We start from the raw sequence: 27,559 nt of genomic DNA, 5'->3' as shown, positions 1-27,559 counted from the left end.
AATGGGGGGAAGGGACCTAACTGCGAGGTCATCGGTCCCTTGTTCCCAGTAAAATAATTACACAAGGGAAACAAGAAAAGAAAGGAGACGTACAGCAGAATAACAGGAGAAAGGAAGAACCAGAAGAACGACAGGACAACCAACACTACTATGGACAAAACAGGAAAAGAAAACCACAGAGTCGCAAGAAGCAGGTAGAAGGGGTAAAAAGAAGAGAGCAGATGACCGTGGATGGCTGACCATGAGAATAAAAATGAAAAGCCAGTCACTCTGCATCACATTAACACACCCATCCTAAAAGCATTAGAGTGGAGAACACAAAGCGGCAGAGGACATGTGCAAAAACTTATATAGAATGATAAAACCCACCGCCACATATAAAACATAAAACTAAATTAGTCGATGAGGCGATGTCAGCTAAAATTTATGGCAACGAGTCCGGTACCTGATAAGTCTGTCACAGGGCAGCCATAGAAGGACAACTCACCAAGATATGGGCCACTGTCAGCCGGGCGCCGCACCGACACTGAAGTGGGTCATCACGGTGCAGGAGGTAGTAGTGTGTCACCCAAGCATGGCAATGCGGAGCCAGCAGAGTCCCTGCAAGAGGCCCGCATGGAGGACTGCCACCCATTCGTAGTCTCCTTAATGGCAAGCAGTTTGCTGTGCGTGCTGAGGTTATGCCATTTCGTCTCCCAAAGCCGCAAAACCTTGCGGCATAGTACTGAACGCAGGTCACTTGCAGAGCAGCCGATCTAAATAAGTGGTTTCCACGTAGCCTGTTTGGCCAGCCTGTCGGCAAGTTTGTTGCCTGGGATTCTGACGTGACTGGGGGGTCCAGTCAAACACCACTGAACGACTGGACAGTTCCAGGACATAGATGGAAGGGTGACGAGGGTAGCACTTGTAGGCTGTTCAAGGAGTCAGCACACAGAAGAAGCGACTCCCCAGGGCATGAACGGATGTGTTCAAGAGCACGAGATACAGCTACCAGCTCTGCAGTGAAAACACTGCTGCCATCGCGCAAGGAATGCCATTCAATAGGTCCTCCATGGACATACGCGAAGCCGACGTGAGCATCAGCCATCGAGCCGTCAGTGTAAACCACTTCATGGCCTCGGTACATGTCAATAATCGAGAGGAAGTGGCAGCAGAGAGCTGCGGGGTTAACTCAGTCGCAACCTAGGTGTACACCATGGAGGTGTACGTGAATAGACCTCAAGTATAGGTGGTAAAGGCAAGGACTCCAGTTTGGAAAGAAGGTATCGGACACGAACTGCAATTGGAAGCCCTGACCTGTGCTGCCGATGCAGGAGATGAACCTGCCACGGGTGGGAAAAGGCGACGGTGATTTGGATGCCCAGGAAAACTACGAATGTGTGCAGAGTAACTGGTCAGCTGTTGTGCACGACTTACTTGCAATGGAGGGACTCCGGCCTCCACAAGAATGCTGGTCACCAGACTCGTCCTAAAAGCTCCTGTCACTAGGCAAATGCCAGTGGTGCACTGGGTCGAGTAAATGCAACGCTGAGGGTGCCACCGAACCACAAACCAGACTCCCATAGTTGAGGTGGGATTAACAAGGGCTCTGTAGAGCTGCAGAACCAGACTCCCATAGTCGAGGTGGGATTAACAAGGGCTCTGTAGAGCTGCAGTAGCGTAGAGTGATCTGCACCCCAGTTGGTGTTGCTCAGACAGCGGAAGGCATTGAGGTGCTGCCAGCACTTCTGCTTAAGCTGACGAAGGTGAGAAAGCCAAGTCAATTGGGCATTGGAAAACAGTCCTAAGAATCGATATGTCTCCACTACAGTGAGTGGATCGTCATTAAGATAAAGTTCTGGTTCCAGATGAATGGTACGACACCGACAGAAGTGCGTAACACACTACTTTGTGGTCGAAAACTGGAAACTGTGGGCTAGAGCCCATGACTGTGCCCTGTCAATGGCTCCCTGTAAGTGCCCCTCAGCAACACCAGTACTGGTGGGGCAGTGCGAAATGCAGAATTCGTCTGCATACACAGAAGGTGAGATGGACAGCCCTGTAGCTGCTGCTAGACCATTACCGGCCACTAAAAATAGACACACACTCAATACAGAGCCCTGCAGGACCCTGTTGTCTTGGATATGGAGGGAATTATGGGAGGCACCAACTTGGACACGGAAAGTGACTGTGGATCTGATCCGGTCCAGGAGCTGTGTCAGGGCAATGTGCAAGGGCACTGAGGAGCTCCCACTTTGTAAATGGAGTGCTATAGGATTCACTGTGGCATGCAGTGAATGAGAAGACTTTCCCTTCCAGCTGCCATTTGAGAGTGCGAAAGGCTGGGGGTTAATTCACCGATGCAGAGGCTCAAGCATCGTGCTCAGCAATTGCGTATGCATCGGTACGTAACACGTCACTTATGTTAACACCAGAAACACCTGTTGGGGTCTGGTACCCAAAAACACGTTTGATCTTTGCCCAGACTTGGGAAGGTGACGTATGACACCCAATGGTCGAGACATATTTCTCCAAACATTCCTGCTTCCACCAACTGATAAGTTGGCGAACGTGAGCACAGAGACGTTTAAAGGCTATGACGTGCTCCAGGGAAGGGTGCCACTTATGCCGCTGTAGAGCTCGCCGATGCTCCTTAGTTGCTTCAGCGACTTCCGGCAACCACCAAGGGACTGCCTCTCGAAGGGGGCACACTACAGAGCTAGGGGTCGTGTTTTCTGCCACAGAAACAATTGTTGTAGTCACTTGCTCAACCGTCACATCGATGTTCCCGTGCGGGGGAGATTCAATGGTGACAGCAGAGGTGAAAGTTTCCCAGACTACCTTGTTTATAGCCCATCTGGGCAGGCATCCATGGGCCTGACGCCGGGGCAGTGATATGTAGATGGGGAAGTGGTCACTACCACACAGGTCATCATGTGCCCTACAATGGATAGATACGAGAAGTCCTGGGCAGCAAATTGATAAATCAATGGCTGAGTAACTACCATGAGCCACACTGAAATGTGTGGTGGCCCCAGTATTTAGAGGCAGAGGTTGAACTGAGACAATAAAGTTTTGACATCTCTGCCTCAGCCAGTAAGCACGGTGCCACCCCACAAGAGGTTATGGGTGTTAAAATCTCCTAAAAGTAGGAAAGGTTTAAGGAGTTGATCAATCAGTGCAGTTAATACATTCAGGGAAACTACCATTTGGAGGAAGACATACATTGCAGACAGTTATATCTTGTGTCGTCCTTATTCTGAGAGTCACATCTTCAAAAGGGGTTTGAAGGGGCACAGTTTCACTACAGACTGAGTTTAGGACATAAATACAAACTCCACCTGACACTCGATTATAGTCGTTACAGTTCCTGTAGTATCCCTTATAACCGCAGAGGGAAAGGGTGTGCATTGCTGGGAACCATGTTTCCTGGAGGGCAATGCAGAAAGCAGGTGTACAGCTTAACAGTTGCCATAGCTCAGCCAGGCGGTGGAAAAAACCGCCACAATTCCACTGGAGGATGAAGTAATTGTGAGACTGGGAAGGCACGGAACATTCAATGACGCAGTTTACACCTCAGGGTCACCTGCTGCCACAGACGTTTTGCCTGAGCAGTCTATATCGAATGTGTCTGAGGGTCCGGTGAGATCTAGGTCCTGCAGCGGACGCCAGAATCTCCACCTCATACACAGACGCAGAGCTTGTAGGTAGCGGTGGTGTGGGTGCCGCTGCAATTCCCTTGGTCTTAGGGACCTTATTTTTGATATTCTTTCACTGCTCCTTGGGTTTCCCTGGCTGGGAGGACTTCACTGATTCAGTCTCCGGGACTGAGGATGAACGTGAAGCCCTACGACCAGCTGCTTTTGGGCTCTTCAGCCACTGGCAGGTGTCATATTTCCCACTAGCAGAAACCTGGGAAGGGAGTGACCCAAGAGACCCCTTCCTAGCAAGAGGAGCCGAAGAAATCTTATGCTTCTCTGGTTCAGAAGTGGGGACTGATATCCATGATGGTTGGGGATGGGGGGAGGGGGGGGGGGGGGTTGCTCCCGAAGTAGGTGATGCGAGAGCAATAGGGAGGGAAGTGCCCCCCACAATCAAGGGGGCAGGTGTAGTCTCGGTACTGAGAGGCGATACGAATGCGAGGAACAGATGGGGCGACAACTGTTCTCGTAGCGGTGGCATAAGAAGTGGTCATAGCCACAGGATGTAGGTGCTCAAATTTCCTCTTAGCCTCAGTGTAGGTCAGTCGTCAAGGGTCTTATATTCCATGATTTTCCTCTCTTTCTGTAAAATCCTGCAGTCTGGCAAGCAAGCTGAAGGATGCTCTCCGCAGTTGACACAAATGAGAGGCAGGGCACATTCGAGTATTGGGGTGTGATGGACGTCCACAGTCTCGGCATGTGACACAGGAAGTACAGCGGGACGACATATGGCCAAACTTCCAGCACTGCATCGGGGGAGGGATATATGGCTTGACGTCACAGCGGTAGACCATCACCTTAACCTTCTCGGGCAATGTGTCACCCTCGAAGGCACCGGTGGCAACCTGATTATCCCTCGGACCCCGGTGGATGCACTGGACGAAATGAACAACTCGCCACTCTAAATTGGCATGCAGCTTGTCATCAGATTGCAAAAGAAGGTCCCTATGGAATATAATACCCTGGACCATATTTAAGCTCTTATGGGGCATGATGGTAACAAACATCCCCCAACTTGTCACAAGCGAGTAATGCCTGTGACTGGGCAGAGGATGCTGTTATGATCAAGACTAACCCAGATCTCATTTTGGACAAGTCCACCACCTCCCCAAACTTGTCCTCTAAATGCTCAACAAAAAACTGAGGCTTCATGGACATGGAAGATTCCCCATCAACTCTCGTACATAATATGTACTGGGGCGAATATGCTTCACTGCCATCCTTAGCCTGGCCTTCCTCCCATGGTGTGGCCAGGGAGGGGAACAATTTGGGGTCGTACTTCTGTGTGCTGAATTGAGCTCGTGAATGCTTAGAGACTGCTGATGGTTCACCACCAGCAAGAGATGACAGACTACTCTTCATTGCTTGTCATCCGCCCTGATGCCACCCACTCTAACCAGGAGTCCTCCCCATGGGTGCCACCCAGCCTCAGCAAGGGCCACCTGGCAGAATGGCCATTGCCGGGAGTCCCTATGCCCCAGGGAGATGGGCATCTATTCCATGGCATTTGTGGGAAGTTAATGGCGCAGGCATCAGCAGGGCGATTCCTGTGTTGTCGGGGCTACAACCAACTGGGTACATGGTGGCCCCACCACAATGGACTGGCTACCATGCTGGATATGAGGTGTTAAGAAGTCCGTGGTCATCGTCGGCACAGAAAGTGACACTGTATAGTGCATAGTGGAAAATGCACCCAGGAAGGTGTTCTCACCCAAGAGATGGAGAATGAGTGGGACTGCAATGCGACAATGAGAAAGTGGGCTAAAGATCTCAATGCACGATGGACACAATGCACCACGTGATGCGCCCTTTGCCAACTGGCTCGCTCTTTGGGAAAATTTAGAAAGATGGAAGTAAACACCGACAGGGGACCATCACGTAAAGGCTGAAACGTGAGAGACACCTCTTATTCACCTCTTATGACAGGCAGACAGATAAATCACAGCCTGTCACTGGTATGCCCAATGGGCGAGCTAGGTAATAATTTTGCACCATTTTTTCATTTCCTTTTCGATGCTGCCACAGCTCTTGCATTCATGTGGCATTGGACTTTTTGGATTAATCTCCATGTCAGCTTTCCTCTGACTTGGGTTTTCTGTAATTCCAGGCATATGTACGAGTCATACAAAGTTACATCCTTCATTATACTGGAATTTTCAATTTAATACTAATTTTCACTTATATTCTGGCAAATATTTTTATCATTTCACTTTAGTTCCTAGTAATGCTCTGCAACCTCTTCACAATAACACCCAAATCTAGGAACAATGTCCTTGTCGATAGCATTTCCACAAAATGGCTAAGCAGGGATGGCTAGAGGAAAAATGTAAGGATGTCGAGGCTTATCTCACTAGGGGTAAGATAGATAAAGCCTACAGGAAAATTAAAGAGACCTTCAGAGAAAAGAGAACCACTTGTATGAATATCAAAAGCTCAGATGGAAACCCAGTTCTAAGCAAAGAAGGGAAAGCAGAAAGGTGGAAGGAGTATATAGAGGGTCTATACAAGGGCAATGTACTTGAGGACAATATTATGGAAATGGAAAAGGATGTAGATCAAGATGAAATGGGAGATATGATACTGCGTGAAGAGTTTGACGGAGCACTGAAAGACCCGAGTCGAAACAAGGCCCCGGGAGTAGACAACATTCCATTAGAACAACCGTCAGCCTTGGGAGAGCTAGTCCTGACGAAACTCTACCATCTGGTGAGCAAGATGAATGAAACAAGCGAAATACCCTCAGACTTCAAGAAGAATATAATAATTCCAATCCCAAAGAAACCAGGTCTTGACAAATGTGAAAATTACCGAACTATCAGTTTAATAAGTCACGGCTGCAAAATACTAACGCAGAGTCTTTACAGACGAATGGAAAAACTAGTAGAAGCCGACCTCGGGGAAGATCAGTTTGGATTCCGTAGAAATGTTGGAACACGTGAGGCAATACTGACCCTACAACTTATCTTAGGAGCTAGATTAAGGAAAGGCAAACCTACATTTCTAGCATTTGTAGACTTAGAGAAAGCTTTTGACAATGTTGAGTGGAATACGCTCTTTCAAATTCTGAAGGGGCAGGGGTAAAATACAGGGAGCGAAAGGCTATTTACAATTTGTACAGAAACCAGATGGCAGTTATAAGAGTCGAGGGACATGAAAGGGAAGCAGTGGTTGGGAAGGGAGTGAGACAGGGTTGTAGCCTCTCCCCGATGTTATTCAATCTGTATATTGAGCAAGCAGTGAAGGAAACAAAAGAAAAATTCGGAGTAGGTATTAAAATCCATGGAGAAGAAATAAAAACTTTGAGGTTCGCCGATGACATTGTAATCCTGTCAGAGACAGCAAAGGACTTGGAAGAGCAGTTGAACGGAATGGATAGTGTCTTGTAAGGAGGGTATAAGATGAACATCAACAAAAGCAAAACAAGGGTAATGGAATTTAGCCGAAGTAAGTCGGGTGATGCTGAGGAAATTAGATTAGGAAATGAGACACTTAAAGTAGTAAAGGAGTTTTGCTATTTGGGGAGCAAAATAACTGATGATGGTCGAAGTAGAGAGGATATAAAGATGTAGACTGGCAATGGCAAGGAAAGCGTTTCTGAAGAAGAAAAATTTGTTAACATCGAGTATAGATTTAAGTGTCAGGAAGTCATTTCTGAAAGTATTTTTATGGAGTGTAGCCATGTATGGAAGTGAAACATGGACAATAAACAGTTTGGACAAGAAGAGAATTGAAGCTTTTGAAATGTCGTGCTACAGAAGAATGCTGAAGATTAGATGGGTAGATCACATAACTAATGAGGAAGTACTGAATAGGATTGGGGAGAAAAGAAGTTTGTGGCACAACTTGACTAGAAGAAGGGATCAGTTGGTAGGACATGTGTTGAGGCAACAAGGGATCACCAATTTAGTATTGGAGGGCAGGGTGGAGGGTAAAAATCATAGAGGGAGACCAAGAGATGAATACACTAAGCAGATTCAGAAGGATGTAGGTTGCAGTAGGTACTGGGAGATGAAGAGGCTTGCACAGGATAGAGTAGCATGGAGAACTGCATCAAACCAGTCTCAGGACTGAAGACCACAACAACAACAACAACAACAACAACAACAACAGCATTTCCACGCTACACCAGTTTATAACTTCACAAAAAGCTAATTCGTGGCAAGCATGCACATGCATCTTCAGTGGTACAATGATGTCACAGGCAAAGCAAATACTGTATGACACGAATGTACAGACATGGTATATCCATTGGGAGCTAAACCACTGTTAAAACATTGTTAGTCTCTTAGTTATTAATGACTCAAACCTGATGGTATTTTGTTACACAAGAAATTTCGAATGACAAGCAAATTGACACTTTCATGTCAAAAATAAATTTAACAGCTCTCTAAACAACAATAATTTGGATGAGAAAGAATTTGCAGTGTAAGAAAGACACTTTAAACATAATAAGATGCCAGGTAAATTATGCTCTTTTACAAAAGTATTCTCACAGCAACATTCTACTATCATGGGGCAGAAATACAAATTCATAAATAATTTGTCAACCGAATCACTATCTACAAACGTATATTTTAGTTAGTTTGCTGTTACTGTTCTTATGTAAATGCTTTTCCTGTGGTAAGGTAGATGTAAAGAATGAAGATGAGCATTAGATCCTCAAAATGTTAAGTATACATTACAGTATCATTGACGTAACATCTACATCTACATGGATACTTTGCAAATCACATTTAAGTGCCTGGCTGAGGGTTCAGCAAACCACCTCCACAATAATTCTCTATTATTCCAATCTCGTGCAGCGTGCGGAAAAAATGAACATCTACATCTTTTGGTGTGAGCTCTGATTTCCTTATTTTATTATGGTGATCGTTTCTCCCTATGTAGGTCAGCGTCAACAAAATATTTTTGCATTCAGAAGAGAACGTTGGTGATCGAAATTTCATGAGAAGACTCCACCGCAGCAAAAAATGCCGTTGTTTTAATGATGTCCATCCCAAATCCAGTATAATTTCAGTGACACTATCTCCCCTATTTCATGGTAATACAAAACAAGCTGCCATTCTTTGAACTTTCTCAATGTACTCTGTCAATCCTTTCTGGTAGGATCCCACACCACGCAGCAGTATTCTAAAAGAATTAGGTATGCTAGCAGCAAGACACAATTAATGCCTTCTCTGTGAGATATCAATGAAAATACTATCGACGACAGTGCTGCCAAAGCAGAGTAACTAAACACAGCCGTCTGAAATTCATTCACAGAAAAAGAAAGTAAATATTCCAGAATTCAAATCAAGAACAGCTGCCAACATGAGTAACATAGAAGTAGGTATCCTCGGAGTAGTGAAGCAACTTAAATCACTTAACAAAAGCAAGTCTTTTGGCCCAGACTGTGTACCAGTTAGTCTCCTTTCAGATTATGCTGATCCAATAGCTCCATACTTAACAATCAGATACAACCGTTCACTCAATGAAAGATCCGTATCCAAAGACTGGAAAGTTGCACAGGTCACATCAGTATTCAAAACAGGTAGTAGGAGTAATCCACTAAATTGCAGGTTCCTAACATTAACATCAATATGCAGCAGGATTTTGGAACATATATTGTGTTCGATCATTATGAATTTTCTTGAAAAGAACGGTCTATTGACAAACACCCAAAACGGATGTAGAAAACAGTGTTCTTGTGAAACACAACCACCTCTTCACACACACACGAAGTGTAGAGTGCTAGCGACAAGGAATTTCAAATTGATTCCGTATTCCTAGATTTCCAAAAGGCTTTTGACACTGTACCACACAAGTGGCTTGTAGTGAAATTGCGTACTTATGAAGTATCATCTCAGTTATGTGACTGGATTCGTGGTTTCCTGTCAGAGAGGTCACAGTTCATAGTAATTGAAGGAAAGTCATTGAGGAAAACAGAAGTGATTTCTGGCATATCTCATCTATATAAACAATTTAGAGGACAATCTGAGCAGCCATCTTAGGTTGTTTGCAGATGACGCTGTCGTTTATCGACTAGTCAAGTTATCAGAAGATCAAACATAACACACATTCAGATTCATGCCACAGCTATAAATTTAACATGCTAAATTAACACCATGAAATGGGAACACAATTTTGCGAATGTAACTTAACAAGAAGATAGTCACCTTATACAGGGTGCCATGTACCTGATACTGGCAGCGCATCGGCATGACATTCATTTGCAAATTGAATGTACCACCATTCATATTAGTTTACAAATTAGTACAATTTCTTTTGGTTTGCTGTTTAATGCACATGGGGGGGGGGGGGGGGCGGGGCAGGAGGGGAAGATGGGGGGGGGGGGGGGGGGTGAGCAGATTGTGAAGGCTGAGGGCAGAATAACAAGAACACCACCATTTTGAAACCAACAAAAACAGTAGCACATCATTTGAATATGCTGCCACTTTCATGTATATGGCAACCCCCCCCTCCCACACCAAGTAACAATCTTCTAGTTTAGTTAAATTCATAATACTGTGTTCCTGTTTTGTACAGGATGAAAGTGAGTAACACCCGGTACAAGACCTCAGGTATACAACAGGTGTACTCAAAGTACCCAAGCTTCAGGACCACATTGGTTTCCATGTGCTACGTATAATGTGTAAACAAGTTAACAAATCCCCTCCAAAAAACAATGTTCCACAGCTCGATTCAAATATTTTTCGCAACTTCAGTGAGTACATCAACATAGTGCACCTAAGGCAAAAATTCACAACAGGAAGTGATCCACTTCCACTATTCTGTACCTGAACATACATTTCAAGATTATGATAACACAATAGCTCTTAAAAAGAGAAAGAGTAGGGGAGATCTGAGGCTTTACCAAGTGGTGTTTTCTGCACTAATTAACTGTGTCAATTAAAACTTTGCCAGAATTAATGAACTACAAAGGAAACAGGAATATTCAACCACCAATAGAACTGATCACTGTGCTTCGAGTCCCACATCACTACACACAATACATTCAATACATAACAAATAACTGCACGAATGCTTCTATATTATCATCTAGGTAATCAATGCAAGCTACCTGCAACAGTAGAAAAAAAACATCAGTAATTTTATCACACCACAACATGGTCATGCTCACTGGAGAATTTTAATGAAGCGGTTTCTGGCCTAGAAAGTCTATACTCTTCCAACATACAATATATGTAATCCAATTTATGCAGTTGTGTCAACATTCTGAACCTATATCTATTGGCATATGGTTGTGTGCATTTCTGGTACCACTGTGATTTATCATTTTCTTGTTGTAATCACAAACAGTGCACAGGAAGAACAACTGTAGTAAGTCGCAACATGAGCCTGAATTTCTACGATTTGTTGCTCAACACTTCTCAGAATTATAACCATACTCCTTTTCGTACTGTACAATGGCTCTCTTGTAGCATCTGCCACTGGAGTTTTAGGGGCACCTTTGTGGCAATATTGCACTCACGAGTGAGCTTATGTAGAAATTTATTGCTCTTCTTTGGATCTTTTTTATCTCCTCTATTAATTCTGTCTGGTAAGGATTCTAGACTGCTAGTTAATACTGCACGTGCCCAACATACTGCCAGTTGGGACGAATACTTTCTGATGATTTAATAGACAACAGTCTGTCAAATGGGTTTTCTTCAGCTACCTACTTCGCGGACAAGCTACATTTTCTTAGGATTCTTCACGTGTGTTTCAGTCTGGCATTTGCTCTTACTACAACTACTTTTGTGAGGTTGCTACACCTTAGGTTGCTCCTAGATATTTTAAAGATTTCATAATTTCCAGCAATTTATTGCCAATCGTGTCATCAAACAATAAGGACAATTTTCATTCAATTATGCACAATATATTACATTTATATAAGCTGTTGCTCAAATGTCAATCCATGCATACAGCATCAGCTCTTCCTATATTTTACTAGTACATTTTCTGGCAATGCAGCTTTCCTACATACAAAAGAAGATCCACAAACAACCTGAATGAGCTTTCAACACTACCTACCAGGGCATTTATGTATATTGTAAATATTAGCAGTCCTATAAACATCCATTGGAGATCTAAGAAATGACTTTTACATCTGACGATTTCACTTCACTAAGAATGACACCGAGTTCTATCTGCTAGAAAGTCGTGTATCCAGTTACAGAGCTGACCTGATACTCCCGAATCACATTTCGTTCACTAGGTGACAGTGTGGAACTATACTGAATGTTTCAAGAAACACAGCATCAACTCGGTCACCGATATCTGCTCTCCTACGGATTCCAGAGATGAATGTGAGAGCAGTTTCACGAGGCCACTATTTGTAGATCTATGCTGACTCCTAAACAAGGTTTTCATTCTATACAAAGGTAATTATATGTGAACATAAAACATGTTCAATTAATAAAAGATTGACACGAACAACACAGGGAGCTAGAATGGGATAAAGATCTTCTGTATAATGTATACAGTGTCTGTAGTGTAATATACGTTCATTGTTCGCAGCATTTTCTCCACACTGTATGTACGCATTACGATGACGTGTCACCCCTGCTTGATGATTACAATATACATTCAGAAATGTTTGGTTACATGATCTAGGAGCAACCTAAAGGGTAGAAACCTCACAAAAGTAGTTGTAGTAAGAGCAGATGCCAGACTGAAACACACGTGAAGAATCCTAAGAAAATGTAGCTTGTCCGCGAGGTAGGTAGCTGAAGAAAACCCATTTGACAGACTGTTGTCTATTAATCATTCTCCAGATCCAGTGACCATTCCTCTGTTGAGACTTTTTTGCTTCTAGTATCGTGTACTTCCGACTGTATGCATTTGCGCCATAAATTATGATACACCCTGTATACAGTGTGGAGAAAATACTGCGAACAATGAACGTATACTACACTACAGTTCAATTTCTTACCGTAACTTTTATTTCAGATTCACAATCACTTGTTTCTCCAGCTCTTAACCAAATTGTCACTTTTCAACCAAGTATTGTTCACATAAAACAGTGAGTGATGGAGCAATGCTAAGTATTGAGTGGCAGTGCACCACGTGACACACCCAGCATACACTAGCAGTTCCAGATGTCATGTGCAAGTACAGCTGGAGCACATAGTGTCGGACTGAGCACACGAGTGACACTGCACTGTCTTAACCATATTTCCACGTTCAGAATGCATTTTGCATCCACCTTTAAACTTGCACGCCACTTTATCATTTGAAAATGATTTGTACCGATTTCTTGAATATTTAACATCCCTTTTTCATAACAGATACTAATCCTACAGGGATGAATGAGGTATTGTTAGAAAAGTTCTCCGGCTTCTGACGTTGCGTGTCAGTGCACTAGAACTTGAAAAATTTAACATAAGAGAGACTTATCTATCGTAGGCAAAAGGACGTCGTGGGTAGCCAGCTCCATACCTATACAGGGCATTCAGGAATTACCACTAAAAACATCTAGGACTTGTAGAGGGGAGTGAGTATTATGAATAGCAACCATACATTTCCACACTAAAACAGTTTACAAACATGTTTTCTAGGTAGGTGCGCTACAGGGTACTCGTGGTGAGAGCTGGTTACATCAGATCAGCTGACGTAATTTGACATCCATCCTACCTCTCTGACCTGGTTCGAGCCTCGTTCATGTCTGTGAGTGGTAGAGCAACACTGTTGAGTACACATTTGTAGAATACACCAACACGATCCTTCTGAATGGCGAAGTTCACAGTAATGGAAGAGCTGCTCATCACCTTTAGCAAGAGCTTTCTCCAAAACACCCGACTTATCGCATATCCTTTTTGTCACTATTAGGAAACAGCTTCGAAAAAGAGCACCTTCCCCATCAGCAGGCATCACTGTGTCGCTTCAAAGAGATGTCGCACACACCCAAATTGGAAGATGTCATACTGCATTATGTTAAAGAGAACCTGTCAATAAGTATACAAGCAATTTATTTGGCTATTCATGTGTAAAACTGTAAAACAAGTGATGTACTGGGTCACGCCCATAAGTTACTTGTAAAAGTGATCGTGTTACCAACATATTTTCAAATGGTTGTAGCACGGAAATGGTATGTTTCTGGTCAAAGATTCCAATTCAAAATATTATCTACTCACTCCCCTCTGCAATTCCTAGATGTCTGTAACAGGAATCACAAACAGCATTTGATTTGTTTTAAAGTACCTATTCGCTGGACCATTTCTATGCAGCATTGTCATAAATAATAACTGTGATAACTGTGGTAGTCTGCCCATCGCACAAGTGCCAAGTCAAATTGCGTTTGCTATCACTATAAACAAGTTACATGGACAAACACTTCAAAGAGCAGGGCTCTTATTTACCAAATCACGTATTCACACGTTGGCAACTATATGTAGCCTTTTCAAGGTTAATTGAATCAACTAACATTTCTGCAGCCCTTAAAAAAATGAAAAGTACACAAAGATTAGGCCCTTACGCCAAACAGCGTTTACACTGTAATGCTCTGTAAAGAATTTTGTTCAAAACTATGTGCATGGAAGTGTATATACAAGTATGTATCACTATTTCATGATTATTATTTCATAGTGTTCATTTCATTTTTAAAGGTGTTTTCTCTTCATTCCCACAACTACTCTTAACCCAATAACTAAGTTTAATCCAAATAGTGTCATATTTAAAACTATAAAAGTGCAAAGTTTTGCACAGGTCACCTGGTACTTAATTACAAGTCAACCTCTTGCAAGAGATGGTGAACAGATTGGGATTAGGAATCTTTGCAAGAAGGAAGGAAGATTATTGTTTAAAGTCCTGTCAAGGAATATTTGCAGAAAAAAATGAAAGTAGTCCCAGTCAAAACAGGATATAAAAGGTGGGCTTAAATATATAGAAATGGAGCTGTGACAACTAGTATGCTTTTCCTGTACAGTAAACAGGTTGACAACATCATTTCACATAGTCAGTGGGAGGATACTTTAAAGTAACCCAAGAGAAGAGAGAAATCAGATAATGTTTGTGTGTACCAAATTCAAAATCATTCAATATTCTTTAGCTTCTTTGCTGTTATATTGGGTCATGAAAGGTTGCCTTAAACTTCTACCACCATAACTACTTCTTTTTTCTACATTCTCAGGATGATTGTTGCAGTGAGAGACTAATCAATAGCATAGACAAAAACCTAGGTTAGCTTGGAAGATGCAAGCTATACAAAGTGTTGCACACACTTCCTCAAATACTCATTCTCTTCAGTTTATCCGACAACATTTCACAAGAATGTCTCTTTCCTACCAAAGATACAGTTTCAAGTTCCCTGAGTGTGTCTGTTACACTTTCTTATGGGTTGACCTGTTACCAAAAAAGAAGTGGGTCTACCATTTTGTTGGATGTCTGCAGACTTGCCTCCTTCATAAGGACTGCAAATGTTGGAGTTCTGTAAAATTGGTCACACTAGTGTCTTGTAGGTTTTGTCTTTTACAGATGCACGGAAATTTCCCTAGAACCATCACAACAAATCCATTTCCAATACTACTAGTTTCACTTACTGATCTCGTTTGACAGTAATCCTAATACATCTTACTTATGATATAGTTACCCGAAGTTTATCACTGATATTATTGAATACAATTGGGTTCTTTTACTTTACCACATGTTACTGTCTTGTATTCAGAAATTACACTAATAAGGGTGCCACCATTTAGTACACAAACTGAAAATACTGCCAAATTCATTCTGTATTTACTTACAGTCACCCAGCAACAATACTCACCTAGAAAATAACTTCACTAATAAACAATCCGAGTGTGCTGCTGGCCCTATGTGATAAATCATTTGCGTACATTGAATCATTAGTCCTGTCACACTTTCTTGGGAAACACCCAATATTACTGTTCTGCATCTTGAAACGCTCATCACCAATACAACATACTTTGTTTCAATTGACAAAAATTATTTGACCTGATACATATGATTCCATCTAGGTTATCAATCAAATATGTGGTAGTGATTATCACCTTTCAGGCATTTAAGGATATAGAATTTACTTATCAACTTGTACATACTATGTGGAAGGTAATGTGTGTGAAGAAATGAGTTGTTTTAAATTAGGATAGTTTCTCTACCTTTTGAACAAATGGTGATTCTTTGGAATAAGCTTCTTTCCTTCCACAATCATCATAGTATTTGAGATTATAATATGCTAATTAGGATCTTACCACAGATAGGCATTAGGATTATTTGTTTGTAGTTCCTTTACCCTTCTTGTAAACAAAAAACCTTTGTCCTTTTTCTACTACTTAGGATAACTTACTGCATTAGAAATTCTTAATAAATGCAAACTGGTAAAGGCATAATATCTAAAGTACCCAATGAAAAATCTAAGGAAATAGTTGGAGCTTTTTTTAATCCTATCAATTGTTTCTCAATACTGGCACAGCTTTTTTCAATATGACTCATTTGGAAATGGATGTGGTGGTTGAACATTGGTGCAGTAGTGGTATCTTTTAGCGTGAATCCATTTTTAAATAGAGAATTCGGTATATCTGCTATCTGTCTGTACCCTTCAGTTTCAATACAGAAATGATTTACAAGAAATTTGTTCATTCACTAACTTTAAATTGACCAGAGCTTCTTACCATTTTCTGATACAACTTTCTAAAGGATCAGACCGAGGAAACTATGGTAGGCTCCACACACAGCCATTCTTACGATACACAAGTCTCTTATGAGTTATCCTACAGTCTCTTTTGCAGCAGAGACTGGTTTCACAATATTCTCTAAATCATTAACACTTTCCAACACCACACTGGTGTTTGCAACACAGGCCTCACCATCTAGTTCCATTTTCCCACCATCTTTCAGTGTTCACTCTGATCCAATCCTTGCCTCTTTTTTAACACATTCATCCACACCTTTCAGCCATCTATCCCTTGGTCTTCCCCTTAGTCATTTCCTTTGCATCTCCATTTCATGTCTCTTCTTGGGAATCATCCCTGTTTTACATTCTCTTTGTGTCCAAACCATCTTAGCCTTGATGCTTCTATCCTGCTCTGCAAGGGTTCCTCTTTCAATATTTCCACTACCCTTTTATTCCTCAACCTACTTCTCCTTGTTGCTCCTATCCTACTTCTCAGTAACTTCATTTCATGTGCCTGCAATCTGCTTACATCTCTTTTTTTCATTACCCATGTTTTAGATGCATAGGTCAGTATTGGGATTTAGTAACTTTCATATATCACTGCTTTTCTGTGGGATATCTTTGTTCCAAACCAGGCTCCTAACACTTTGCAGGAATGCTTCTGTCTGCCAATCTGTCCATCACATTTGACATCTCTTCCTCATTTATTCCATTCTCCTCTATCACATTTCCCAAGTACTTGACACTTTCCACCTCCTTCAACTCTTCACCTCCAATCCTCCTGCCCCTAGATGGTCTATCTTCTTTTCTAGTTGTAACACTATTGCTTTCATCTTGTGTTCTCCAGGTTTTTTTTTCTGCTCCCTTAGTCATTATCTCACCTGAGACCACAATGAGAGGTGACAATGCACTGCCGAGTTTCACACCACTTGTTTGCTGTCCTTTCATTTCCCCACTTTCACACAACTCAGACTCCCACAGTACATCTCCACTACGCTTATTGTCCCCTTTTCCACTCCCTTCTTTTGTATTGCTTCCCTGATCTTTCTTCTACAACCTCTATCAAATACCATTTATATATTGGGAAAGACCAACATGAGATCTTCTCCAGATTCATAGTGCTGCTCCTGGAGCTACCTCACTGAAAATATGAGGTCAGTAGTTGACCGCCCAGGTCTGAAGCCATGCTGTTCCTCTATCAATTTGTCCTTGACCCTTGTTCGGATTCTGCTCTGTGGGATCTTTTCATATACCTCAGAAGAGTGTGATATCAGTGATTCCCCTGTAGTTTCTACAATCTCTCCAATTACTTTCCTCAGTTATAAGGACAACTAGTGCCCCCTTCCAATCTTCTGGAGTAGTCTTCTCATTCTGCTCCACTCTCACCACACAATACAACCATTGTTTCCCAACCTCCCCTGCTGCCTTCAGCATTTCTACACGCACTTTGTCCACAACTGGTGCCTTACCTCCTGTCATCTTACCCAGTGCCATTTCCATTTCTTTCCATGTCAGGTCCCACCCCCAAGAGTGTACTTCTACCTTCTTTAGTCCTTTATCCTTACCTCCAACCTCCAAGTCTGTCTGGATTTGGCAAATGCTCAAACTACTACTTCGACACTGCCTTCAGGGTCTATCTGTTATCAACCTCATTCTCATTTCTATCTATCATTGTTGCATCCTCTTGCAGACCTCTCCTCTTACTTTTGATCATTCCATATAGTACTTTTCTAGTTCTCCCTTCCTGGTTCTGTCTTCTTCCATTCTTTCATGAATTTCATGCTCATCACTACAGCCGGTGGTTACTATCCAATGCCTCAGATGGTAGTATCTTAATATCCATTACAGTCTTCTTCATTTGCCAATCACAAAGCATGTAATCCACTGAAGATTTCTTTTTCTGCTAGACTCCTGCTGTACATTACTTTCTGACTCTTTCTTCAGACACCATGAGTTACCTGTCACTAAAACATTTCTCTTGCAGAATTCCAACAATTTCTTTCCTCCTCCACTCTACTTCCTTAGCACTCTGCTCTCAGTACATTTTCATAGCCTTGTCCTTCACTCACTACATGTGCATGCAAGTCTCCCATGACTATTATCCTTTGTCCAATCAACTGCGTTTACAGTTCTTCCTCAAAGACTTCTTCCTCTTGAGATGTACCTCCCACTTGAGGGGCGCACCTGAACCACGTCCATACTTCTTCCCTTTGCCATTATTCTAATCTTCATTATCCTGTCATTTAACCTCAGTACCTCTACTTTTGGGTCACCCTCACAACTGCCATTGAATGATTATGGCTGAAGCACAACTATTAATCAAGATCCAGAACCAATTTTGCCCTTATGAGCACAATCTAATTTATTTTTGACCTCACTACGACATGGGAGGCTACGTAATAAAACCAAAAGAAGAATCAAATTATTTCCCACTAGGAAGCAGGGAAATTGGAGGGGGTTATGCCTTTACTATGCAATTTAGAGAACCTAACACTACATACAATTAATGAGGTAACACTGTAAACCACATGTATGCATTCCTCTCACTGTAATGTAGTGTCCATGCATTTTATGAACATTCTTGATGCTGCTTTGGTAAAATTCATTTGGTGAACAGTAGTTTAATCCCTGTATATTATTACAAAGCTATTATAGTGCCATACTATTTGTGTAATGTGAATGTTACCCATAAATTAGTATCCACATGTATTCTGTGCTTGAAATTTGCAGTAGATGTGTTACTAGCACCGCATATTCATATCCTAGCTACAGTGACTATTATTTGCACAGCATATAGAGATCCACCCGTACCTTCTGTATTTTTCTAAATTTGTGCCATTAACTGTATGACAGCTGGACAAACAACAGTAGATAAGAGCAGTTGGGTTGTTTGGGGAAGGAGACCAGACAGCAAGGTCATCGGATTAGGAAAGGATGGGGAAGGAAGTCGGCCGTGCCCTTTCAAAGGAACCATCCCGGCATTTGTCTGGAGCGATTTAGGGAAATCACGGAAAACCTAAATCAGGATGGCCGGATAGATAAGAGCAGTCAATGTGCTATTGCCTTCAAATTGTTTTCCAAAGTCTTATAAAATTCAGGGACTAATGTAGCAGGGGATACAACCCGTCAGCTTTGGACAATGACGTCACAAGTCGCCAAACGAGAAGTGATTCTTCTTAGTGTTGTAGCTCCCTTCAGTAGCTGATAAGTGTTTTTTGGCTTTTTTTAAAAAAAATCTCACGAGATAGAATAAATAGATCCACTTTATTAAGCAATCAGTAAAAAAATGAAACTGAAACATAACAGCAAAAGCGAAAATGGTAAACTGCTCTCTGGCGACTTGTGACGTCATTGTCCAAAGCCGACGGGTTGTATCGCCTGCTACACTAGACCCAAAATTCACAACATGTATGTTAAAGTCTTTGTAGGCATTATTGATTTGTTACTTAATAATGGCCAAATAACAAAGTTCGCAAGAAAATAGAAATCAGAAGGAAAATACCACTTTGTGTGATTTCACACTTGAACATGGAAATTGTTCGAGAATGGTGCATTGAAAGGATCCCTAAACACAAACAAAAAGGTTGTAATAATTATGTTCAAGTTAACAGGTGAAAATGACTACTACTTAACACAGAGTCCGTTCTGAGGAAGATATTGTAGAACTTTTACAGGAATGTCAAAGTGAAAACAAAGTTGACAATGATTTCCATGATGAAAGAGATTTATTTATAAACAATTTGAATCAAATAATGGAAACAGTCCACCCCAAACAGTTTAAAAAATATCACACACTCAAAAAGTTTTGTATTGTAATTTTTGAATGAAAGAATAATTTTTGCTTCAAAGTACATTCTAACTGGTGGTCAGTGGCCTCTATTTCCACAAAGAAACTCACCTAATTCTTTGTGGAGAGCTCACGGCCTAGGCGGTGACTATTTAAATAAGAGTGCACGCAAATATCCTGTCTGAATTACAGAGTAAACAGCTAACTTACAGTACTGTCAATAAATGCAATAAAGTTGTCCAAGTATGTTGGCACAGCAATGGCTGTTAAGATAGCGAAGCTACTTAGGTGGGCAGTAATGGGGAAAGTACTTAGTGTCACAGGTGTAAAGAAATGAACGCACCAACCAATGGACATTATACAAAATTTTAAAATTCAAGCAGCAGCAAAAATATCTTGTGAAATACAGGGTGATTCAAAAAGAATACCACAACTTTAGAAATTTAAAACTCTGCAATCACAAAAGGCAGAGCTAAGCACTATCTGTCGGCGAATTAAGGGAGCTATAAAGTTTCATTTAGTTGTACATTTGTTCGCTTGAGGCGCTGTTGACTAGGCGTCAGCGTCAGTTGATGCTAAGATGGCGACCACTCAACAGAAAGCTTTTTGTGTTATTGAGTACGGCAGAAGTGAATCGACGACAGTTGTTCAGCGTGCATTTCGAACGAAGTATGGTGTTAAACCTCCTGATAGGTGGTGTATTAAACGTTGGTATAAACAGTTTACAGAGAATGGGTGTTTGTGCAAAGGGAAAAGTTCTGGACGGCCGAGAACGAGTGATGAAAATGTAGCACTGGCCTCCAAGAAGCCCTGATCTTACCCCCTGTGATTTTTTCTTATGGGGGGTATGTTAAGGATATGGTGTTTCGGCCACCTCTCCCAGCCACCATTGATGATTTGAAACGAGAAATAACAGCGGCTATCCAAACTGTTATGCCTGATATGCTACAGAGTGTGTGGAACGAGTTGGGGTATCGGGTTGATATTGCTCGTGTGTTTGGAGGGGGCCATATTGAACATCTCTGAACTTGTTTTTGAGTGAAAAAAACCTTTTTAAATACTCTTTGTAATGATGTATAACAGAAGGTTATATTATGTTTCTTTCATTAAATACACATTTTTAAAGTTGTGGTATTCTTTTTGAATCACCCTGTATATGAAATGAATTTTTCCCCTTGTATTTAATTCTATGAACATTAAAAGGCATGTTAACTGGTTTAAATATACAGGAAAAAGAACAAAAGTCATATCTTAAGAGAAGTTTATGGCAGTAACTAGTTATGTCATCTAAGAGAATGTGCTTTTATGAACTAAATCATTCGTGGGCTTATTGCTACCAGACTCCCTGAATGCACTATATTTATATACAATTTTAGTTACTGGAAACATCTCCCCATTTCAGCCACACCACCAACCCATATTTAGTACCGTCGTATCTTTGATTGGAATATAGAACTCTTCAGGAAATATTTACATTTAATTTGCCACTACTCAAATATTTACACAATAGAAAGCTCATCTTTACAGCAGAGAAAAACAGAAAAAACTAATGCCACATGCCCTTCACTAACGATTCCATATCTCATGTAAGACTGTACAATCTGCATCCACTGTCCTTACCCGAAATAAAGAAGTCAGAAGCATTTCCAAAAGCGTGAAGTATAATCCCAACACAATGTTATTCAAATTGCCTGTTTACGATACACAGGATGTTCACTTTGCAGTGAGGCAGTTTCAAGATCTTATTAGATTACAATAGTAATGCTAAAAAGTCATTTTGGTATAATAATCTATAGAACTATTGTTGAGCACCAACAGCACTTATTAAACGTGCTAGGCCTACATATTGATGTGTATTACATGTAAAACATTTATCTATTCAAACTTAATTTCATGACTTACATTTATATTAACCTGTACAGGTATTTTATCAAATATCATTTATAAATGTTATATAATAACTTTAATTACTAGGATCATTTGAATGAGATCCTACATTTTATAGGATTTGTCAAAGATTTGTGACACTGCAATTTGGGCTTCGTTCAAAAATTGCACTGTGTGAATTACCAGTATCCACAACCAATGCAGCTGAGGCAACACATGATGGTACACAGACCAACTGTAAAAAATCTTTACTTGCTCTGGTGGCTGTTCAAATCATTAAATCAGCTGAAGGTATGATTTCAAATAGTTCCTTCAAAAAACATACATTTGAAATCAATACTCAGCAAATAAATATTACATTTTGAAATAAAAGATTTTAGTCAGATGTATACTATCTAAACCTGGGCACAGCACACAAGATATGTACTTACAAACCAAACTAAATTTTTTATAAAAAAAAGGTGCATCTGAGCACCATCTGACATTAGTTGGTGGAACAAAAGTGTGGGATCCACAAATTTCCTAGTTCATCACAATTCATAAATTTCAAAATCATTCAGCAACAGTTTCAAGCAGCATCTGTGATAATTGCTGCTGTGTTCTACACAGTAATATAACAGCAGCAACAGGAGCAGAAGTAGCAGTAGTGAGCTATACTCGTATGTTGTCATTAAGAAAAACAGTGAGCCACTTCACATTATCTGCTATAAAAATGAGTTGGTTAACACAGTTTACTAGCACTTTGATAAATAACGTACACATTTATTCCAAAAGTAAAGTTAGTAAATGCCCCTTGCATTTTTCATAATTTATGTACAAGGTATGCATCAAAATACTCGGAGGCTTGTCCATGAGCTAATATATGGTTTCTGAATTTACTTTGCAGTTTTAGTTTTTATTATGAAAAATGCATTAAATATGGGGAAATATAAACATTAGGATATGGTACAGTTACCACAACCTCTATTTGGCATTCACATTAGTTGCTTCGCCAACTGTCAACCAAATTATTACCTTTTACCCTAACCTAGACCTTGGCCTATGCTACAAATCAGTCTGACACCACAAACAAGATTGGGTGTAGAGGGGAACCATTGTAAAATACCACACACTAGCAAGCACAGAGTACTAATAATTAACAGTAAGCATATTACATCTAAGTTTTGAGATCTAAAACGCAAAAGTGTTACTCTTATGATCTTTCATATAACTTCACTAAAATTCTTGTGTAGTGACACACTAAAGACTTTCAAAAAGCATTTCAATGCTATAATTTGCCATATTCTCAGATAAAAAAATACAATTCAACCCACTCCCAGTAACCATAAGATAACATGATGTTTAATTTCATACAAAACCATTTGACAGTCACTCTGTGACATGAGAACTAAATCACGTTTACTATGTGGACACTACTGTACAAAACAAAATGTGTTTCACTTGATTATAGTTGAATGACAATAAAAAAACATTTTCACCTGTATTTCAAGCAACACTATAAACTACTACTATACTGTAGGTCGGTTCTTTCGCATGCACTATGTGGATGATGCCAGACCAAGCCTATGAAGTGTGTCCGCAACAATTCAAAGTGGAATTATCAGCTGCCTTCCATGGAAGTCTCAGAATGTTGTATCTTCCAAGAACTGAAGGCGTAACAAGAATTGCCTATGGGTAGCACATTTGCATTTTGCAACATGCTTTTTACACTGGACATGATAAAAAAAAAATTGTTGTCACTTGCACACTACTCACCAAAGTTTACGTTCAACTTTACCCCTGCATCTCTCACAAAATACTCATTTTCCAATGAAGTCAGCTAGCAATAAAAGCATAAAGGTCTATATAAAAAAACAATTGTTTGCATAATTTGTGAAACTGAAATCCAGTAATTTTGACTGTGAGACATAGCTACTGCAAGAGCTTAAAATCAAATTATGAATTACTAGTCAAGCAAATTGATGTTCAAATGCTTGTGCATGCAAGGAGGCACTACACATGTTCACGAGTCTTCGCGCAAGAAATCTCTCAAATTTTCAATTAAAACTTCAGAAAATCATGGGCAGAAAACTTTCAATAGTGTCCAACAACAGAATGCTCTTTAAAAATAAGGTACAGTTGTAGCAGCAGTAGTCTGATGCTGACTCTCTGTGTGTGTGTGTGTGTGTGTGTGTGTGTGTGTGTGTGTGTGTGTGTGTGTGTGTGTGTGTGTGTGTGTGTGTGTGTGTGTGGGGGGGGGGGGGGGGGGGAGAGTCGAGAATTTTATATATCATCTCTATGCGGTTACAGCTGATGTGCACTCAATTTACTCAATACTATCAGATATTTTATGCTACTCATTTATGAACTGCACTACTCTCCAGACAGTTACACTATTAAAGAAGATATAGGGAAAGCTACGCAAGTTCATTACAATCACAACCCCTATGATATGACATTACAATGTCTGCTCCTCAGTTCTGTCACATTTTACATTTTAAAAAGAATGTTTAAACAACACAACTCTAAATGCACCAAATTTAAAAAAAATGTTTAACATACATGGGCCACCTACAGCAGTACGAAAAGTGTCAAACCATCCGTTTATAATGTAACACCAACATTTTCATTCCTAACCATATTTTTAATCTTAACTGTTTTTGAATGCTTTGAACAACTCTATCCTAATAAGTAAAACCTATGACGCTATTACAAAGAACCAGAAGGTTCACACTAGTCACAAACACCACATATCTCTGTCTAGGTTTTAGAAAGTTAAACAGTTGCCTTTTTTTCACATAAATGACAGTATAAATAAACACAACACTGAAAGAAAACAGGAGGGGGGGGGGGGGGGGGGGCGGCACTGAGTAGATACAAGCAAACACCACCATACTGCAGAAAGAATGGCATCATTTGAATACAATGTTAACAAAACATTGTGCATGTCCACAGTATACCTATATTGCACTATTCAGCTAAAACAACTCTTGGGCCATCTTACTTGGCAACACTCAAACAACTTTAATATTTCATATTGTAGTTTATGTCATTCCTCCAGTTACTAATATCTATCAAAATGTTTCGAAAATTCACCAAATCTCACCTGCTACGGCGCGTTTATGCTGCTGATTTTTTATTTTTTCACAATGACATTGAAAATAATATACTTAACCTGCTTAGCTATAGATGCAATGTTCTCAAGGCATAACAGTGGATCATTAACTGCGCACAGCTTTTTCTCCCTCCTTCAAATAAAGGTATGACACTGCTCCCACAACAATATAAAACAGACGTCATTAGTGTACAGTTATGCCCAAGGGCATTACAGTACCAGACATACAACACAACCGGTACTAGAATTTATTTTACAACATAGCGTATTTAATAACGCAGAAGACACCGCCTTCTCCCCACCTCCCAAAGCTGACTGCAATTGGGTTTTAAATCACTTTAAATATCACAGAAATTGTGTGCTTCCAATCAATCATTTAACTGAATTTTATATGGCATTCAATCGAGACTGTACAATTCAGCACAGTTCTTGACCAAGTACCGAAAAAAATATAAAGTCCGGTAATATACATACAAATGCGTAACAGCTCAGACTATGTTATATACTACGCCTTAAGACAAATCATCTTGCATATCCACACTAGGAAATCACTAAACGCGTAACTACTGAATGAAATTAATACTAGCCTGGTAAAAAGTGGCTTTACAAACGCGTTAAAGCAAGTTTCGTGCTTGTACTTTTTTTCATCCAAGCACGAAACGTTACAACTTGGAGAGACCAACATTTCCGCGCTATCAATGTAGCTTTCTGAGCTGCAACAGTCTCAAGTGACTGTCAACAGATGACACACGGCATATACAAGTCGAGGCGTTCTCGTGTTACCTCTTCACAGCCAGCGTGAACTCTGAATAAAAATTTAAAAATACAGCATAAAGAAGATTTGCAACACCGTCCACAATACTTTTAGCAATACAATACTGCTAACAAATGACCCTAACGCAATAAATTGCAGTACATAGTCCGTTGTCGGCTCAAATGATCAACCGAATAGCAGCCAATCGCAACAGCAATCAATGTCTACCATTGATTTATTCATTAAATACTAGAAAGAATCCACTTTTGAATTTCCATGAATTCGAAATAAAATATAACATCAGTACATCTCCAACAAGTTACTTATTCACCTAACGTCACTACTCGCTTTCGTAGAACGAACAAAACCATCTCCACACCCAGCCGAGCCACACACACATATACACTGGGAACAGTCATTCCTTCGGAACACGATAATCTCCTAGCTTCAGGTAAGAGGCTGTCTCTATTGCAACGAGGTAGAAACATGGTTTACCTTCATGTTACGACAGTCAACAACACTAAGTGGTTTCCTCTTCATTATTGAGTGTCAGCCATGTTAAGTATTAAAAAAACTGAATGTTAGCTTGCGATGCGCGGCAAAATTCACTCCCAAATACAACGTCCGTGCACACGGATCACTCGAAATAAGAGACTAAAAATATCGTCCATATGTGGCTGAGAATTCCCAAAAGCTGCCGCGACAAATTTTTTGTCCAGAAATCCAAAATCAAGAAATCTGCATAGCCAGAACACAATGTTAAAATTCAAAACTGTCCGTGCACCATCTTGGAAGTTACGTTTCAAACACGACTATCGAACGTTGCTCGAGTATAGGTGGTTATCGACCTCCATATACAAAATCGAGTGTGCTATTTAACCTACGAAACTGATTTCGGATGGTAAATTTAAAAATTTACTCGAACAAATAAAGATGGATAAAAAAAACAGTTGAAAAAAATTTTCAACTAAATCGGAACTAAACGCAGAGAAAATAAATAATTTTAACAATCCTTTATTGTAAATAAACAATTAATTTGAAAGTAATAATATATTTCTTTCACTCTCAGGACTAAAGAGAAAAACTTTTTTTTCATATGATTCTTAATTACTTTATTAAGTGCTTGTACCAAGAAAGAAACAGGTCCTTCAAACTGCGAAAGAGTGAACTACTGGTTCAGTCAAATGGTGCTCAAAAAGTCCAAATAACGGGAAGTTTTGCAGGGGTTTTATGATAAGCTTTCAAAATATTTCCGAGAGTGCGTAATCCGAATTTTCAAAATCCCTCATGCTCGGAAAGGGGTCAAAAACAGAAATAACGAAGAAAGAAATTGGGCTCTATTGGGTTTTTCGTCTATAACTCGGAAAAGGCTTAATTTACGGCCAAATTGACTGCTTATGAAAATAAAGAGGAATTCCCCATGAAATTGGTCGGAGTGACCTTTTTCGTCAGACCAACCGTATGGCGTGTGGCGTGTGGAAGTTAGCGCGATTTCAAAGCTAAGGAGATGGACCATCTCGGGACCTAAACCCTGCACCCTTCCGTACTCCGTTGCACATTCATTCCCGAATTCCATCATCCAGTAATGTCATGATGTTAATGAAGTTGTAGGCAGCTGATATTTGCCATGCTGGAAGGGTAAGATATTTGTGAAGTGTCAATGACCTCCCATTCCTGATAGGGGGAAGGCTGGTCCTTTGTGTTGGTCGGTAAATTTGACTTAAATGCGTAAAATGGCCGTACATAA

The 27,559-nt window shown here is 40.6% G+C and overlaps 1 protein-coding gene across 2 annotated transcripts in view; it reads right to left on the bottom strand.

The window, feature by feature from the left end:
* LOC124721975 (metal-response element-binding transcription factor 2) overlaps window positions 1-26,596 on the bottom strand; it is a 112,295-nt gene extending 85,699 nt beyond the window's left edge. For both annotated transcript variants that reach the window (XM_047247143.1, XM_047247142.1), the window contains exon 1: window positions 26,308-26,596. Coding sequence is in view for 1 of the 2 variants with exons in the window: in XM_047247142.1 (XP_047103098.1) it covers window positions 26,308-26,352 (45 nt within the window). In the remaining variant the exon portion in view is untranslated. The remainder of the gene's footprint in view (window positions 1-26,307) is intronic.
* Window positions 26,597-27,559: the final 963 nt, after the last annotated feature.

This window comes from Schistocerca piceifrons, chromosome X, assembly GCF_021461385.2.
Source record: "Schistocerca piceifrons isolate TAMUIC-IGC-003096 chromosome X, iqSchPice1.1, whole genome shotgun sequence".
Taxonomy (NCBI): Eukaryota; Metazoa; Arthropoda; class Insecta; order Orthoptera; family Acrididae; genus Schistocerca; species Schistocerca piceifrons.
This window is presented reverse-complemented; position numbering and strand designations above follow the sequence as displayed.